Source organism: Daktulosphaira vitifoliae, unplaced genomic scaffold (genome assembly GCF_025091365.1).
Source record: "Daktulosphaira vitifoliae isolate Bord-2020 unplaced genomic scaffold, ASM2509136v1 Scaffold_3, whole genome shotgun sequence".
Taxonomy (NCBI): domain Eukaryota; kingdom Metazoa; phylum Arthropoda; class Insecta; order Hemiptera; family Phylloxeridae; genus Daktulosphaira; species Daktulosphaira vitifoliae.
The window spans coordinates 39,155,059-39,176,093 of record NW_026099574.1 but is presented as its reverse complement, the minus strand read 5'-3'; the positions used below and the strand labels follow the sequence as shown (position 1 = coordinate 39,176,093).

Genomic DNA, 21,035 nt, shown 5'->3' with positions numbered 1-21,035 from the left:
AAAAAAAAAAAAAAAAAAAAAAAAAAACACATCATAGTAAAACCAATACCTTCTCAGCTTCGTATCGAAGCTAAAAATGTAAGCATATAATTAACGTTGTATGTAATATCTATTATCTATTATAAGCATCAATTATACGCACTGGAATTTTTTTCCTGGTAAAAGATAAGTTTAAAAATAAAATTACTAATACCCCAGTGAATTTTATGCGTATACACAAAAAAGTAAAAGGTTTTCATTAATATAGCCTGTTGTTGACTGATCATAAAAAACGAATAATGTTGCAACTACTGTGAATTTTCAATTCTTTCATATTTATTTAAAAAAAAACGTCAAAATAAAATCTATTCGTGTATTGACAGATTCTTTTTTTTTTTAATATTAGGTATTGAAACAAAATACATTTTTTCAAAAGTGTTCACTGGGCTTTTTACAATAAATTTATCAACTCGTTTTCTTTTTGTAAACATGAATACATCTAAATTGTTTATCTCGGTTAACTGTACAATGAACATATGAAGTACGTAAGTAACATATACTGTATAGTTTTTTCTTTATTGTAATACATGTTGAATTTTGTACTCGGATATTACATATTATTTCTCTAGTTTTTTTAAAAGTTTAAATGTATCATATTTTATAACCCTTAATAGGGTTATAAAATAAGTTATCCTTTATAAGATAAGATCATAAATGTATAAAATACTGACAAAAATAAGACTACCAATCACGCCCGAAACTACTCAATTACTTTGCTTCTTTAAAGTTAGAGAACAATAAAGTTAACAAGGGACTTACCAAAACATATATGCAACTAAATTAATTTTGAATTTCGAAATGTTTACAAGATTTAAATAAATAGCATGTACGATTTAATGCTATAGTATTTCAATTCGATTGTGTTAACTCTATACAAATCTTTTTCCAAATATGGTTAATTGATATAACATAGAATAGTATAAATATTATCGAATATATAATAATGACATTTATTACAATCTTATGATTGTAAGTAAAGTGTACCGTTCCGAGAAGAAATATGACGTTTTAGTAATTATTAATATTTTCGTAATGTAATATTTATATTCTTTTCAATTAAAAATATAACAATAATTTACTGTTATACCATGTAATGCGATTAAGAAATTCTACACAAATAATCGTTGCGTTCAAGAGTAGTGACTCGCAATAATACTACACATTATATATGAACATACTTCCACATTACGGTATCAGAGTGATTGAAGTACCTCAATAGATTATAATTTCTACCCTTCGTAGTTGAAATCTTTATTGAAGTCAGGGTCTATAATATAGTATCGTTGGGCTTTTACAACACAATCTTACTTACTATTCTAACAACGCAATAGCTGCCATAAAAATACTAACACTAATAATTGAAGAGTAATTGAAAAATATAAAAAAAGACAATAATAATAAAATGTGTGTATTTACTAATGGTACAATCGGTGTTAGTGAAAAATAACGCCAACGGAACATCTTGCTTTTTCATATAGATAACAATTGCTTAATACTCATTGCATTTTCCTTACATTTCATTGTTATAATAGAACACTGAGACAAGAATAACCTTTTTGCGTTTTTCATATAACATTTTCAAAGTAAGCAGGATTTTTATTTTCATGTTGTATTGGTAATATCCATTATGTTGTATTCATAGACCAACTCTTTGGTTGTGAATCGAAATGCATTTTGTTTTAGGTAAACATTATTATTTGTTCTACTTTAGCTACTGGACTGCATTATCTAATGTGTCTTATTTCGACCAAAAAAGAAACTTCGCTTGTATCACTAGTTTAACAAGTGAAGTTGTACTTCAAAGCTTTTAGTTTGACGGCCATGTGTTGGAAAAGCAAACATATCCAAAAAGCAATTGAGGAGCAAGAGTCATTTGGACGAGTAAGAAGTAGCTACTTGGTGAGTGGGTTTTACTTTTATATGTTCTTTGTACTTTTGACCATTAGGTGGTACTGAACAGCGATATAATGTGAAACAACAAAATGTACACCAGATTTTAGATGTAGTCAAATAATTTTCTTCGATAACAATTGAATAGAACATATGACTAATTTAGATTAAACAATTAAAAATCATAATATCATAAAAATTTCTTGTAGTTGACATCATATCATTAATTTAAAGCGTAACACTTGCAATTTTTAATCATTGTTCATTTTCGTTGAAACTTTCTCATGACAACAAAGAACGCGTTTGTAAAACGAGTGTGTGTAATTAATTAAAATATAAATGGCTAAACGATATACAGTTCACAGAGAAATAGAGGATTAGGTAATGAAATGGGAAACCATGATGGAACATGCAAACGACGTTTTGTTAATTGTCATTTATTTCTACTCGGTCATCCAATGGACCCAACATCTGGTGGCCTACACCCTACATCAAAATATGTATATTGTACGATAAATTAGTATAAAAATACCATTTTGAAAGCTAGCCGACATTATGCAAATAATGTATTTTTGTTTTTACAGGATTTATTTTTCTCTATTGCGTTTAATACGTTTTTGAGTGCAATTATTTTCATGTTCATCTTTTTTTGTTCACACAATTTCTTTGAGCTTTACTGAACTCAATATTATTGTTATTGTCTTTTTATGTTAAATTTCAAATACTTTTCTCTAGTGGTACACATTAAAACCAAACGTTGTTTCAGTATATTTTTGGATAAGTAAACTTACAGAGCATTTTTCTCAATTTGTGAACTTTTGATTTATTTATAGAGAAACACTTGTATACTTGTGCTTGGCTTTTTCTAGTAAAGTTGTGACATCTTTAAAAAAATCATATTTGTGTAAAAATTACTGACACGAAGTTCTTATTAAATCTAATTGTCTTTATAATTTAATTTGGAACTATGCATAAAATTTATATCAATCTTTTTTATGACTTGATCATGAGCAATTTTAGATTCTTTACTTAAATATATTAAAAAAAACATAACTTTTAAAATCATACCATTACTTATTTGAATTATAAATTTCATTATTAAAATGAGAATTTTTAGCGTTGTAGTAAAACATTATTACATCAATAAATGATGAATATTTTGATCATTATTAAATTCGCAGTTATAAAAATGAAAATCCAAGATATAAATTCTATACAACAATTTTTTCATAAAAAAACATTTTCAATTTTTTAGTAAAAAACAAAGAAGTGTATTATGTATTAGTTTATGGTTCAAGTGAAAAATCTACGTATAAAAAAATTATTTTAAAAGTTTTATTAATGATGGAGTTTTATAAGCAAAATAAAACATTTACTTGATTTACACTTAGCAATTTAAAAAAGGAATGAAAAAATATCAGTACGAAATGCCTGGTAACTTTGATATCCTACCCGAAAAAAAATCGTAATGTAATACACACATTTTTTTTTTTTAATGTAATGTAAAACTTTATTAAAGTACATATGCAATTTCAAGTGTTTTGTTTTGTTGTACAACAATACATTCTTTGGACAAAAATAAAGAATTTCAATGATTCATTTAAACTGTTGCTTTGAAATATAGTTGAAGAATAATGATAATAATTTTCATTGCAAATGGAAACGAATTTATAAATGATGATTAAGTAACCGCGTGCTAAATACATGATACTTAGGAAACAGCACATAGATTAATTTACAACTACATTGAACCTACGAAATAACTTCATCTAACATCTATTATATATGATAATGTATAATAGCAATAACATTTCGTCTCTCATCAAGACTTTAAATCGAGCCTCGTGGACTTGTAAGGAGCACGTATATGACGTCAAGATTGATGTGCTTAACGTACCCACTAAGTTGTATTTCTCCAAAATCTTGTTTAACGAGCAAAAAAGAACAACAGTTACTACATAAATTACATAAGGTTCTATCCGGGACAAAAAACACTCTACATTTTCAAGTACAAGTTAGCTTTTAGTACCCGAATAATGTTATCAATACAAAAGGATTACAATCCTTTTGACTCATAATTACGAGTCGAATATTACGTCAACTGTTAAAATACTTTAAATTGACCACGTTAGAAAATCCAATAGTTTTTCATTGTGTACAAAAACAAAAAATATCAATATGAGAATAATTTTGAAATACAAAGAATATTTTAAAAATAATTTAAAAAGTTCCATAAAACAATTATAATATGTTATTACCAATTGTTAACAGCTTTTTTCAATCGTAAATAACATAGATAAAACACGTGTGCGTGCAAAATCGTTCCCTTACATTTTTTTGCATATGAATCCCTTGAGAACTTAAGTTAACGCTATGGTAAAATTAGGTCGATTGTTTGAACATGCGGTCGGTGTTCAACCATCAGCTATCTATTCCCAAAGCCGCATTACACTCGCCCTTTCACTATACGTTACCGCCGTTTTGTTATTTTATCTTTTCACGGACGTTTTATTTGAATATATATGTTGTCACAGAGGACACGTTCGCTCATCACGCACGGTTTTAACTACAATATGTATAGACTACGAATGACGACCGTAAATTACATTTAATAAACATATTAAATGTTGATTTATTGTTTTTAATCAATTGCCGCCTACATTGCACCTTCATTGTGGTAGTGAAGCTTTATTATTAAGCCCGATAACTTGTATAACATAGCATACCTGTTTTGAGCGCACGTTATTAATTTAATTACAAGATAAATCCATACCATAAAGTCAAAATATATTCTAAGTTTACAGCAATTCATATTTCGGCGTGCATTATTAGCATGACTACGGTTTTGTTAACATTAAAAAATGAGTACATTCAACGTGATTACGGTCAAGGAAATTCTTCCGAGCAAAAACTCATTCAATGTTTGATTAGACTCATTTCAGTCATGTGACACAAATTACATTGTTTTATTTAAAATCTTAAATTTCCTTAATCAAATCCCATTTACTACCATAAAACATTTACCCACAGACAGATAATCGTTCTCAAAACCCATGTTCAGTAAATCACGATAAATTGTGTGAAAAACAGCTGTAGTTGAATTATTCGTCGAGTATGATATAAATTATAGGAATATTGTCCAAAAGATCCCATGATCTTAAAAAATAACAAAGTAGTTATTTTATGTAATATCATCAAATAGCACGAAATTCACTAAAATAAGTAGAGAATTCAATTATTGTAATTATATAAATGGAATCAAATATATTGACATAAAAATAGAACTTTTAGATAATAATATTCCTAGTAATATTTTTGTGTATCTGATACAAAAATGTTTGTACCGAATATCAAATTTCCTCTCTCTAATTAGTCATAGAAAATCTACATCAAATCTTCATGCAGTAATACAATAAAAGTTTTATCGTGTCTTTTGAAGTTTTGTTAATCCTGACGACAATATTATTTTTATGGTTGTGTTTTATATCTAAAAAGCGTTGGAAATAAATCAAGTAACGTATGATATGTCTTTTTACCAGGAAGTCGGCAGGCTATATATAATGAATAAAAATAAAAAAATAGATTTTTCAACCCAGTTTATATGTTTAACAAAGTTTTATTCGAATAGTAATACAGAAAACTATAGTGGTCACATAAAAACCAATTATCAAAAGGTTGGAAAAAACTAAAAGTTTTACATTAAAAAACTTATTAGAATCAACTGCAATTTGTTTTTTAACGCTTATTGTTGTAGCATATTTGGCGGCTACTATAATGACTAGTATTCGAAATTAAGAATAAATTTATTGCCCAAAAGTTTTAATTATAATACTAAAGGAATAATGTTAAATAAAAGTTGAATTATATAGTCTCCAGTTAGTGATTAAACCAAGTAATACAATGATAATTTTTTACGATATATTAATTGACACTCTATATTAATTAAACAAAATAATCTTAACGCAACCCACTAAAAATTAGTCATTTGGCCAGCTGTATTAATATTCAAAATTTTAAATAAAAAATTACTGTCAACTTAAATTTATGTAGTTTATATAAAGTTCAAAAAATTTTCTTTAAATTAACGTCAGTTTTTTTTTGTAAAATTTCAAAGTCTAAACAATAGCTGTTATTGTTAAATCTTAGGTTTAAAATAAATTTTCATTTTTTCTAATTTTTTGTACATTTATTGCTCATTTATTTTTATTACCATTGTACTCTTTTATTTAATTTTAAAAGTGTGGCATTATTGTAATAAGTCAATAATTATTCAACTTACTCTTTAAGTACATGTGATACATTAACAAAAAAACGTCTACATTTTGTATCTTTCGTATATTCATAAAAATATCCGTTACGTTCTAAATTTTAGACTATCTTTTTCTATTTAAAATAATTGCCTTCCTATTGTCGTTTTTGCGTTTATACATCAATTTAACTACATTTCATTAAAATTGTACTACAGTACTAACATGTGAAATGATCCGGAATTATAAATGTAATTTAGAAATATTACAAGATCATATAATAAATGATAAAAGCCATAAATATTTTCTTAACATAATTCTGTAATGTCATGTACGTCATATGAAATGAGTAATGGCTGCATGTACTATAAAATAGGGCTATTTTGGATTATTTCTTGTCTATGTTTTAATCATTTTAAGGGCGTAGTTTGGATAACAATAGGTATTATAATTAACCAAATCGACTTCTAAATTGAATTCAAACAAATTGTAATGGTATAAGATACAAAATTCAATACAATATAATATAATTATTTAAAATGAATGTTATTAAAAAAAAAAAATTCTTCATTTTAGAAGAAACCAATTTTATTTTTAACTATAACTGAAGTGTCATGGTCAGCCCAATTGTATAGTGATCGTTTAAATTAAATTTGTTGTAAAAACTAGCTAATAGAATTACATTAGAATAACAAATAAATTTAAATTAATTTAAATTAATAATTTTTAAATAGATTTACTAAAATAAAAATGTTATTCTTACTATGAATTTTACAAACTATAGTACATAAATCGATTCATTTTTGTCAAAAATATACTTTTACTTATTTTTAAGGTGAGAGTATAATTTAATTATCAGATTACTCATTTTTATAATCGCCATGTATACGAGTAAATATCAGTCATTTTCTCAATTAAAAATATCTATGTACTATTTAAATTATTAGTAGTGTGGCTTTTTAAATGTATATACTGCTTTTCATTCAGAGGGCATAATATAAAGGGATTAAGACAATAGTAAAATTTTAATCTGATTCAATCCTTTGTGTAACTATTTAAGATCACCAAAAACATGTTACAGATACGTTATACTAGAGGTATTGTCTTCATTTTAAATATGATAATTTTAATGTCCTACCACCAATATCTCAAAATGTCTTTTGCAGTTTCATTAACAATAAATATATATCTAGATCAATTAAAATTTTTATAATAATTTTTTTTTTATTAATGATCTTGATTGATTGATTGATTAAGAAATCATTAAAAACCATTACGTTCAGTTGAAAATCAAAGTTCTTTTTGTTAAATTATTATTCTATATTGTTGTGATGTTAAGAGCTGATATATTTCCTATAAATAGTTAAGTTTTATGAATAACTTAAAATTTTACTTTTAATACTATTTTTTAAAGTAAATACTTTTTTTAATTTAATAAAACTTAAAATAATACAGTGTATTTTGGTAATATTTGGAGAGTTTAAAAATTTGGTGGATTTAAATTTAACTTTTATTTTAGCTTCGATGCGAATCTGAGAAGGTATTAATTTTATCATGATGGGTTTTTTTTTTTATTATTTCTGTTGCCACTTTTTCTCAGCTCTCACTGGACCGATTTCTTTCAACAATACGTCAAAAGATCACAAATCGTATCTAGTTGAAGACATTACCTTTAAAAATTGAAAAATTTTCCCTCGTTCGCCGTAAATGGGGGAAATATCTAAAAAAATTACAAATTTAAAAATCGGTAAATTTTGTCATTTTTTTCACTTTTTCTTCTTAAAACTTCCATATCTTTTTCAAAAATAAACAAATCAACATAAATTTTTTTATACTAAAACCTTAGATATTTTCCTTTCATTTGATATCTTTTTTTTTAAAATCTAACACTTAACCTGCTCATTGGGGGGGATTTAAAATATCAAACTAACTTTTTCAACTTAATTTTTGAAAATGTTCCGGAAATACTGCGTCTTTTAAACATATATCAAATTGAAGCTTATTTTATGTAATATAAAATGAAAAAAAAAAATTTGTCCGGACGACCTATCTTTTGCATACAAACGGCTGCCGTAGTTAAAAAAACGCTATTTTTCTGTTAAATTTTTCAATTTTTGATTTTAAATTTTAAACTTAAAAATTCTATAACTTTTCGAAAAATGTATGTATCAGCACAAATTTTTTTTTCTAAATACATTATAAGTACATCTTTCATTTGACATACTTTTTTAATTAAAATTGGACAATTTCCCCTTATATAGGGGGCAACGTCTCAACTATGCCGCGACTCCACTGTGCTGGGTTTTTTTTTTGATTAATTATTTCATCAAAAATAACTCGGTAAGTAATCTTAAAATATTTTATAAGGGCAATACACTGACTTTCGTGAATATTTTATAATTTAATTGACATAGAATAAAGTTCATAAGACATAAGAAATTAAACTTATTTTTTTCAAGTCGAAAAAGTAATTTTTAAATTTGAGTTCGCTTAAATATCCAATTTTATCTAGTGACGAAAGCAATGAACAGTTGCCGAGTTGGTGACACTTGTGTCTCTCATGCTTAAGGTACGGGTTCAAGTCAGTCTGTGGCAATTATTATTTTTTTTTTTTTTGAGTTAGAATAAAATTTTCAAATCATTTGATATTTATCTCATTTAGATTCAATAATTTCAATAAATATAAAGGATCCTATCACTATAGTCTCCCCTCGTGAAAAGAAATTTATATTCATGTTAATATTATTTTACTATGTAGTTTTTTTTTATGGCTACGAGTTATTTTGTCAACCCTCACTAGACCTACTTTTTTCAATGATACGTCAAATTATTACAATTCGTATTTAGTTTAAGTTATTACTTTTAAAAATCGAAAAAATATTCCTTATTCAAATAAAAAGTAGCTTAACCAGCTTTTTCCATACAAACAATTAAAATCATTAATTTCTAATATTCTTAAAGTATTTATTGTCGAATTAGATTTGATATGATAAAAGTATTCAACTACAAAAGTAAATAATTTTACTTTGTAATTTATTAATTTTTTAACTCTATTTGTGTGTGCTACTACCAGTCTATAATATTCCGAATTTGTTTGTAATATGTTGCTATATAAATCATAAATTAAAAAAAAAAATGATTTTTAGTTTCACCTGAATTTAACAATGGATTTTTACAATTATAATCAAATTTTATAATACGCTCAATTGAGTGAATCTTTTAAACAACTTTTTTTTATTGGTTTTTTTAGATATATAATCATTAAAATTAATTAAATTCTGAATATTTCCATTGTAGAATCTTTTTAAACGCCAAAAGTTAATTAGATATGATTACTATGATTTTTATTTATGTGATCTATTACGATAAAAATGTAAAAAAATCATTTTTTTCTTTTTAAAAATGTCAATTTCAAACTTGCAAGTTAAGCTAAATGTTATGGTAATAAATTCATTTTTTTTTTTTATTAAAACTTTCACTTTAAAGGACAATAAAAAGTAGGTTTAAAATGATTACTTTTAACATTTTAAAAATCAAAATCAATAATAATTTGAAAACAATTAATTTTAAAAATTATATAATATATAATTAAAAGAATTACTAATCTGGGTATAATTAAGAAAATATAAGTTGATGTTGCTTTTGTAATTATCCATCNTAATTATGGGTTTTGTATTTTATTTTAATAGAAGTTGATGTTGCTTTTGCAATTATCCATCAATTTTTTAAAATTAAACACTATCTACAGATTTGCATCGAAGCGTTTCTTATGATAGTGATTTTAATCACTGTCAGATTAAATCTATACTGGACCCAACTATGCAACGTCTCCACTATGCCGTGACCCCACTGTTCTGGTTTTTTTTTTGATTAATTATTTCATCAAAAATAACTCAGTAAGTAATCATAAAAAATCAAATCTTTTCCATAACACAAATAAACTTCATGAAGTTAGTAAAGATCAAACCACGTGTATTATAGTTGACTTAATCTTAATAAATTATTCAAAAAAATTTAGCACTTTTGACAATTTTCTACGTCATTGAAATTTAATAACATATAAAGAGTTATTAATTTTATTATTTTGATTACTTGCGTTTTTTGTGTTCTTTATTAATATTTATTTCTTGACTTACAAGTGGTTGAATATATTTTAGGAACATTCCTTATGATACAAGTAGTACCAACATTTTTTTTTAGAACAGGCATATTTTACCAAAAAAAACCAATACAGTGGGGACGTGGAATAGTTGGGTCAAGTTTAATGATATCTGACAGTGATTAAAATAACTATCATAAAAAACGCTTCGATGCAAATCTGTAGATAGTGTTTAATTTCTAAAAATTGGTAAACTATTCCAAAAGCTACAAGATCTCCTATTTCCTTATTTATATCCTGATTACAAGTTTTATGATTTATAAATGTAATATATGAATAAATATGTAAAGGGAAATGTTTTTATTTAAAGAAAATTATGTCAATTGAAAGAAGTATATAAATAGTATTTATCATAAAAAAATTGTATTGATACAGAACGATTTTTTCAATTTTTGATGGTAGTGTCTTCGACTAGATACGATTTGTGATCTTTTGACGTATCGTTGAAAGAAATCCGTTCGGTGAGAGCTGAGAAAAAGTGGTAACAGACACAAAAAAATAAAAATAAAAAAAACATATCATAAAAAAAAAATACCTTCTCAGCTTCGCATCGAAGCTAAAATGTACAAAAAATATTATTATTATTTTAAAGAACAATCTAGCAATTAATCATTAATGATAAATCAGATACTCTATATATGGTAGACAATCTAAAAATTACAAGTAAATAAAGTTTTAGAATTTCTTATTAGGTGAATCAATTTAAACTGCAAATTTAATAAAAATATATTGATAAATTATTTGAACCAAATTATACAAAAGAAATATTTTGATTTGCTTTATTCTCAACTATACCAGAAGTTTTAATAAGTGGAAAATCGTTAAAATATATTATTGAAGTATTGAATTTCCCATAAATTTTTATTTTATAAAAGATCTCAACAAAAACAAAAAGTTTAGTATTAGTTGAATATTTTATATGCATTTTAATTTACCATTCAGATTAGTATGACTTTGAGAAGTTCTATTTATTTTTATTCAATCACTAAATAAAAGTCTAGGGGATTTTTCACCACAAATGGTTACGGAAGAAGATTTAAACGAATTACACAAAAGCTATTACATCGTATCATATGTTAATAAATACGAAATAAATATTTTATTAGATTTCCAATTGAAACTGACGGCTACAGTACGACATTTGTTTTAGTTTTACTTTTGTAAAAAAAAAAAAACAAATCTCTTTATCTATTGACTGAAAACATTCACCTGTGGTGACATTTGAATGAATAAAATGCAAAAGTTTGCTATAATATGACAGACAAAGGTTTATGTTAATACTTTCAACAAAGAAAGAAAAAAGTAAATTTGTCATGTTGACAAGTTAAATTTCATAAATTTGATGAAAAAAGGATTCAATTGAAATAGCGACTCCTTATAAGTAAGACGTCAATATTGGAACTAGCTCGTTAGGCTTACTTATTAATATAAACGAGAGAAAACAACAAAGCTTTTTTTTGTATAACTATGAATTATTTTTAATATAATCTGCAATACTTATGATAACATTAAATTAATCCATAATTTAACATTTTTATACTAAATAATTTTGTATAAATTAACTATTGAAACGCCGTAATTTTATTTATAATTAGAAACCTTTATTTAAATTTCAAACATTAATCGCTTTATATTGAACTCTTAATCAAGACTATCTATTAATAAAAATTCAACTTTTTACTAGATAGCTATCATTTTATTCAATTTTACTTGAAAATTTTAAATATTTGAACTATTTCACCATAAACATAAATCGTTTTTATTTTTATGAGTAATATGAGCAATAATGAAGAGCATAACATTTTTACCTTCCCTAAATTGAAGTTCATACAATACATATTGAAATTTCGATTTCAAGTATCAATTGTAATCCTCATACAACAACCATATCATCTTACCAATAAACATTTACATTTCTTATCTTTTTAAGTTGAATAATGTGTTACTTTTGAGATCAGAAAACATGAGTTTACGACAGTTAAATTTATATAGGAACTTTATTGATAAGTTGAGAATGTTTATTAGTACTTGCTATTAAATTACAATTTTGCTATTATAAATTTTCGTTTAAGAAAAATTAACATTTAAATTTAAATTATACTGAATCTTAATAAAATTACAATGCATTTTAACACTAAATTTACATCTTTACAAAATTTAATATTGATTATTCTCGTTGTAAGTATTTGATTATAACAGATAAAAAACCAGAAAGTGAAGAAATTATGACGAGGAAAATTATATCGTACATGAAATGTAATATAATTCGATGGACTCATGAATAATTTGTTTACGATGAGAGAATAGACCCATATCCCACGTGTTTTTCTTCCTCTGTTATACAATTTTCCCAAATGACAAAAACCAGCCAAAATGTAATACATGCATAATCAGATCAGTACTATTGATATATTAAATAAAACATCAAAATTACGTAATAATTTTTGCAAATTTTACACATATTGTATTTAAGCAATTTCAAAATAAACAACTTATATGATAAGGTTTAAACAAATAAGCTAATGAATTTCTAGTATTTTGACTACATCACTTAACATGAACTTGACGAAAACTTTTTATCCTGTTATACTGCCTTAAAACACATATTGTAGTTATAATTTATTTCCATTTTACTTAATGAAAGTGAATATTTTGTTAATTAGTCATTAATTATAACTTATAATTTTCTGTTGTGCCTGTTGAAATATTGTAAAATTTACTTACATAATTGAAAACAAAAAGAATCCAGAGTACACTTAAAAGGCTTCAACCAAAAATAATTTACAATTTTCTAATCAAAACCATATTTAGCAATTATTTTATCGGTAAATTTGGACCAGACTTATCACTAAATGAAATTTAAAAATAGACTATAGATGCAGCAAAAATTGCTGTTCTTACGACATCAACTAGATAGAATTAATTAAATTTTTTTTTAATCAAAGCGCAACACCTCACATCTCAAATGAGTTAAAGTTTAATAAATTTTTATTTTTTTAATAATTATTTTATTTTTTATGGATAAATCACTAAATATTACAGTTAGTTAGTTAGTCATACATGCTGTATGACTAACTAAGCCTCAAGCAATATCTTAAAAAATACATAATAATATATTATTTGTACTTTTCAATATCTTTTAAAGTTTTACATATTACTAGTTAAAGAAAAAAAATATTTCTACCATTTTCTTTACGATTTGTATTTTAACATCTCTAAATAAAAAAAAAATATTTTCATCATGAAGTTATACTCTTTTTAGGAACTTATAATTGTCTATAAATATGTCACTGATTAAATAACACAATAATATTTTAATTAAAAGTTATTTACCTATCAATTGATATGGCCATCAACGTGAATACACTTGCAAAAATGGATACAACAGCTACAAATTGACTGATCTTGCAATAGATAGTACCAAATAGCCAGTTACTAGTTAGCATGTAACTGAAATTTACGGTAACGTTTAAAGATGATCCCATTGCATCAGCTATGGAAAGATTGACTAAAAAATAATTGGTAACATTTCGCATTCGTTTGTTGGTCATGACTATCCAAATTACAATTAGATTTCCACCGGTGGCTACCACAATCATTGGGACAAATAATACTGTCCATGCCAATTGATGCCACCACGATAACTCAAATTGATTGCTATCCACTGAATAGATATCAGAAAAATTTCCAAATCCTGTATAATTATCTATTACATAATCCATCGATTGAGACCTGTAACAAAAAAAAAAACAGCTAGAATAATATTATTGATACAAAATGAAAAGCTTAATTTTTCATAATTTAAAAATAAAAATTGTGTTGTACAAAAAAATTTGAGCAACTTTATTAACTATTGGTATAATGATATACAATAAAGTATTGTTTGGTTAGCACAACTTTTTGCATTGATAATTTTAAATATATATGCTACATAAGCATTAAAATTATTTTAGGTAAATTTGTAAGAAAAAATCAGACTATTTTACTTTTCTTAAAATAGACAAATTATTTAAAATTAAATAACAAATTAATTATTATATCGTTTTATTCTTACAAGAGATCAACATAATATTAATTGCAGCAGTCTTAAAATTATTTTAATATTTTTTTTTTAAACCTTAAATTAAATATATAATAAAAATTGATCTCTTGTGGCAAATATTATTTAAAATTAAAATTATATTACTTTAAATTAAAAAATATTAAAAACATTAAATAATATATATAAATTGATTATTTATTTTTCTATATATATTATATATATATATAGAAAAATTAAGCATAAGTTTTGCATACAGATTAACAACTTTCTAGAATAGAAATAACAACATGTATTTTAACTTTAACACAATAAAATTTAGAAATAAAATGTTTAACATTTTAACTATTACTAATTTCATTGAGAAAGGAGAAACTGTAGTAAAAGAGAGGAACTATCTAACAACTCTTATGAAAACCACACACAGACAACCACAAGAATACAAACTTAATAGTTTTTTGTTGTTTTTAGATTGACCCAATAATAATATTACAATTAAAAAAATATGGTAGGTATTGCTCCTTATAAAATCGTGGTATCGAAACTAAAAGGTTCTGTGACAACATTTCATAATTTTTCAGAAGAGCGTTTTTATGGATTCCACGCGCACAATTTTTTGATCAGCCATAATTTTTATTTTAAAAGCATATATATGTACAATTTAAATATTATAGCCATCAAAACAAAATTGAGTCTGTGAAAAATAAAAGAATCTAGAATTTTGCTTACAGTACAATAATGTAATAATATATAGAACATTTTGGTTCTTAATATTATTTGTTTTTAATAAATAGAACTTTTTAGTTAAAAAAAATTAATAAAAATGTTATGTTTAGACAACCATATTTTTGTTTAAAAAATAAAAATATCAGATACGTACAGTTAAATACTCAATTAATTAAATAACAGCTTATTCATGGAGAAAGAGTAGGGGTTGGTCCAGTGACATATCTACATCGGAAATGGGAGTATGTGGTGTTTCCTTCTATACGATGACTTATAATGTTATGTGTGAAAATACCCATTACTAATTTGCACTATTATTAATTATATAACAGTTTATTTTAAGTATTCGTTAATTATCTTCTTATTATAATTAAGTGTGCTGAATAAAAAGTTTAGGTAGAATTAATCGAATATTTTTTAAAACCATTCGATAGCTCATTTGAATAGTTTATGCTAAAAATAAACTATTCAGTTGCATAAAAACAATTTTAATAGTTATTCTATAGTTTTAAAAATCTATCGAATTCTATTCCATAATATAAAATATTCGAAAATGACCATCACTATTAATAATCATGACATTTTGGGATATAATAGTTTTATTTAATTGTTTTATCTATTTGAATAAAGCATGAATCAAAATAAAATTTTCTGTGGTAATATTTAAGATGAGTACTCTACATATTTTTTTGCAATTTCTATAATTAACCAAAGTACTGGAAGAAAGCAAATTATAATATCAAATTTTTTATTTATTTTTATAATGGGTTAAAAACCTAATTTCTTATAACCTATATCAAATTAAAACTTATGTAATGCACAATAAAATGTAAAAAAAACTATTCGAAAAATTAATTTTTATGAGTTATTATAAAATTAGTCCAAAAATAGGCGAATTCATATTTTTTTGCATTGCAAGAAAATATCCATATCATTCAAAACTTAATCAAATTTAAAGTTTTTATGAGTACTATACGATTAAAAAATTAAAGACTTTCTGATGACTTTTCTTCTATGAGTAACCATCTTCTAAAGTTGAAAATTAAAATTTAGAAATTGTTTAAATTTGTTTCAAATACGTTGAGTTTTACGACAGTCATTTTAATTAATATCAGATAACACTCAACCAAGTAAAAAAAATTTCTAGATTTCTACTGTACTTAAATTTTTCTAAATACTAACTTATTTATAATAAATTTACTAAATTAAAACTTCAAGTGTGAAAAATTCGATAAATTATAAACACATAAGTGGAACACTAGTAATTCATTTTTAAATTGATCTCTTGCAATCGATTTTATATACATTTTATATATTGTATTTTAATAGCTACAACTCGATTTTTGATAACAATAAATAAATTGAAAAACGATGATGGCTTTTTAATTACTTATAGAAATAATTTTTAAAAAATGAACAAACTAGCTTCTTTTGTTCTACTTTGAACACAAATTATTCTAAAACATAAAAGTAACATATTAAGACAATCAGATTTAGGATTTTTTAATTAAATTTTTATATTAAAAATAAAAATTTCATCAAAATATATGTGTATTACCTCAATATGTATTATCTGCAAATATTTTAGTTTGATTTTACTAACTAATGACATTTCATTTATTACTTTTTAATTTTCTTTACAAAATTTCAAAGGATAATTTTTTAAAAGCTATATATATGTAATAAAATCTTATTATGTAAATAACATGGTTTTTAGTAAGCTTTATTAAATAACTTTTAAAAATAAAAGAAATCTTTTATATAAGCTTTATTATTGAACAATAATAACTATGTGAACCGTGAAACTTATGCGATTAAATAATTGAATTGTTCATTACTTTGAACAGATGATTTATAATGATTAAATTATTAATAATTATATGACTATTATTAATCAATAATATTAAATTGACTACTTTAACGCCAGTTAATTTTTTTTATATATGACATTTTTTGTGTTATTCGCATAGAATTTATAAAAGATTATTAGTACATATTTGTAGTATGTAAGCGATATTTTTTAAAACTACTCATATCTTTTTCAGTAAAAAATTAATAATATTCAATGGAATTATCAAAATTATTTGTAGGTGAGTAAAATTAAAATTGTAAAAATGAATGAATGTTTAATTGAACATTTTATTTAAAGTTGAATATATTAAAAATAACATGCCTAACTAAGGCTAACGAGCTTTATGTTTTGTGTAAAAAAAAGTATTTTTCATTTTAACTGCTATTTCTCGTTTTATAGTGTAAAATATATGTGTGTTTGATTATAATTTAATAACTACGAGTAATTAATAGCTACACCATTTTAAGTACTTTAGGTGAAATAAGGGTCATTAACTGTTAAATGGAAACTATATTCTGGTCATATTGCATATTATTTGTTTAATTCAATAAATTACATGTAAATAAAACCTTTTTTCTCATTCCCATGTTTAATTGATTTATATATATAAATAAATAAACACAACAATGATAAAAAAGTAAATTATACCATTTGACGCTATAAATTAAACAAAATGTGCATAGGATCTATTATATAATATTATTTTATTATAAAGAATGTTCATCTATATTTTATTGTATAAAAAATAATCGTTTTTGAGAATAATAAATTTTAAACCTGAACAATCTATGAAATATTTTCATCTAATATTGATCACTATTATTTTGTATAATTAAAACAACAATAATTTTATAATGATAAATTATGAATTTGAATTATACCCATACAAATAATCAATGATAAATAGACTCATAGTTGTAAAAATACATTTGTTAGAACAATAACAGTATGATTATTTTTTAAATACTATTTGTTGCTAAACGTAGTACTGAATGAATAATTTTGGGTTCAATTTATAATGAATGTATAAATTATACATATAGTATTGCTCAAATATACATAGTGGTTAATTTGATTCTAGCTACTCGATTTCTCTTAAAATATTAATTATGTTAAGAAAATTATTGCGCTAAAGACCCTCTGTTGTTATACAGGGTGTTCAGTATGTAAGGAAACAGTTTTCCATTATTCTCATTGTTTGTAACAATTGACCTGTTTTCTTACTTTTTAAACAACTCTATATTATGTTTAGGTTGGGTTATAATGTGTAATAGTATATGATGTCACAATTATTGTAATAACTTAGATATAGTGATTAATTATTAACCATAGAATTTCAATAATATTATATGTATATTATAATATAATATATATATATTTTATATGTTGAAACATTAACTGGTAGAAGTACTGAATTAGTAGAATTATTGAAGAGGAGAAAAGATAATACTTGTTATATGCAGAAAAACTAAGTGAAAGAGAGAGAAAGCAAGAAAATAGGTGAGGATTATAAAATTATATACTCAGGTAAGATCAATATAAAGAATAGTGTAGAGAAAATAATATATGAGGAGATGCAAAGTAAAGTACTAGATTTCATTATGAAAAGTGATAGACTTATAGTCTCAAAATTAATTTTTGAAGAAAAAAATGTTGAATGTAGTAAGTGCCTATGCACTACAAGTTGGATGTAATGAATTAGACAAGGAATTGTGTTAAGGAGAGATGGACTGTATGCAAAGAATACTTGTTAATGAAGTTGCGATGATAGGTGGAGATATGAATGGATTTGGTAATGAGAGTCAATGATAAAAAAGATTACAAGGAAAGTATGGTTTTATTGGGAAGAATGAGACTGGTAAAAAAATCCTAGATTTAAAAGTATAGTATGATCTTGCTGTGGTTAATACTTATTTTAAAAAGAAGGAAGAACATATAACTTATAAGAGCGGTAGAATAAAAGATCACAAATTGATTATTTTACGTGGCAAGAAACCGTGTAGCGAGTAAAAGATTGTTAAGTTATCCCAGAAAAGATTATAACTACATAACATAGTCTGATGGTAATGGACTTGTGATAAAGTGGGAAAAGAGTATGCAAAAATAGAAAGCACGCAGGAGAAGAATCGAGTATCTGTTGATGGAAATTGATAGGGAAAAAGATTAAAGTTTATAAATTAGGGAATAGAGAAGACCTGTGGAATATCGAGGAAGACATAGATAATGGGTGGAATAGATTTGCTAGTTATGTAAAGAATACTGCAAAGGAGATTTTTGGTAAGAGTAAATGAGAATATAGGGAGGAAATTAATCAAAGACTAGAGGTGTGGAGAACAGTTCTTAAAGAAAATGAATTTAAAATAAGTAAGAGTAAGACAGAGTATATAGAGTACGACTTTGATAAAGGAGAACACGAGGTAGGTGAAATGACAAGATCAATGACAATAAGCAAAGATGTAATAGAAAAGATGGAAAGTTTTAAGTCTTTAGGATCAGTTGTGCAAAAGAACAAGTGGTATTGACGAGTATGTAAGAAACAGGATGGCATAACGGAACAAGTACAGATAATATGTGACAGTGATAACCTCGTTATAAAAAAAAGTTTCGATGTGAATCTGTTAAATTTCACAATAGTTTGTATCAGACCTAGCAATCAAAATAATTTCATTTTTTTACAGTTTTTTTTATCTAATAAATTTATCTAATCTAATCTAATCAATTAATTAAATAATTAGTATTTTTTATTAGATGTTGAGAAATTCTACCTTTGAAACTTTTATTTAACTTAAAATTTGAATTTTAAAATTAAAAAAAAAAACGGAATCAATCAAATATATATATATAATAATTCAAATAAATAAAGTAAAATAAATAAAGTAAAATTTTAAGTATAGTTATGGTTTTAAAAGCAGTTTCATGACAAATAGTAAGAGGTTATGAACCTTATATCCTTTAGTAGGTGGTTAGGTTTGGAATTTCATATACATTCACGTATTTATAAAAAAGGTTAAACAAAAAAATTGGGGAATTCAAAAAAACTAATTTTAAAACTCTAATCGAGCGTTAAACGACACAAAAATCGCCATTTGACACGTTTGACCCAAAAGTATTTCGTGACATATTTTGTTGTGACATTTTAAAACGATCACAGCCAAACACAAAAAAAAATAAATTTAAACGTGTTTATAGTAAGAGTACGGTAGTTTTTAGTTGTTATATACAATGTAAATGAAATGCAATAATTGGTAAAAATATTTTATTAAATTTTGATGATCTTTTATCATTACAGTTTTAATATTTCATTAAATTTAAACGAAAGAAAAATTTTTTTTTATTTTATTTTTGTAAGGTAACTATTACAAAAACTTTTATATAATGATTGCCAAAAATAAAGTAAAAATCATTAAGTAAAAATAAAGTAAAAATTTTATATTTAAATTACCTTTTTACTCGTATTAAACTTAACTGTGTCATAATAAACATGAAATTTAAGCTTTAAAATTTTTGCATTCTATTAAAATATTACAAATTAAAATAATAAAACAATTTTTTTTTATCATAAAGTGGCCCTGTAAGGGCATTTATACAACGAATGCTAAATTAAATCGTATGAGGGTAGGACAGTGGTCAACTATCTGAGAACCTACAACAATAGCACAACTGAATATCAGTTTTAAGGTGACAACTAAATGGTCCCTAATGTAACACACTACGACCTGTAAAGTTTTGCAAGTCCTTGAGCATAAATAATTACAACCTAAGTGGGGACTTCAGAAATATTATGATTTTAGAACCTCGAGGTTTGAGACAACTGCACCTACTGCTCTCTCTTGTACTGTTTCTGATTATATTTAATTGTATAAATATTTCTATAAAAATATTTCTATAAAAATATTTCCTAACTTGAATAACTCTATTTTTAAAATTAATTTTTCCTTTAGTGTTATTAAAAATGTTATAAAAGTTATAAATTGAGATTTATTTTATAGTTTTTAATAAACTTAACATTTGAAGTTATATTTTTCATTCGGAGTTCTTTTATTGTCAAATAAAAGCACGTAACATGGTTACTATAACAATGTT

General features: G+C 24.3%; 1 protein-coding gene across 6 annotated transcripts in view; it reads right to left on the bottom strand.

The window, feature by feature from the left end:
- Positions 1-21,035, bottom strand: part of LOC126900715 (tachykinin-like peptides receptor 99D) — a 125,602-nt gene that overhangs the window by 86,080 nt on the left and 18,487 nt on the right. For all 6 annotated transcript variants that reach the window (XM_050676627.1, XM_050676625.1, XM_050676631.1 and 3 more), the window contains one exon: positions 13,669-14,067. In XM_050676627.1, coding sequence (XP_050532584.1) covers positions 13,669-14,067 — 399 coding nt within the window. The remainder of the gene's footprint in view (positions 1-13,668; positions 14,068-21,035) is intronic.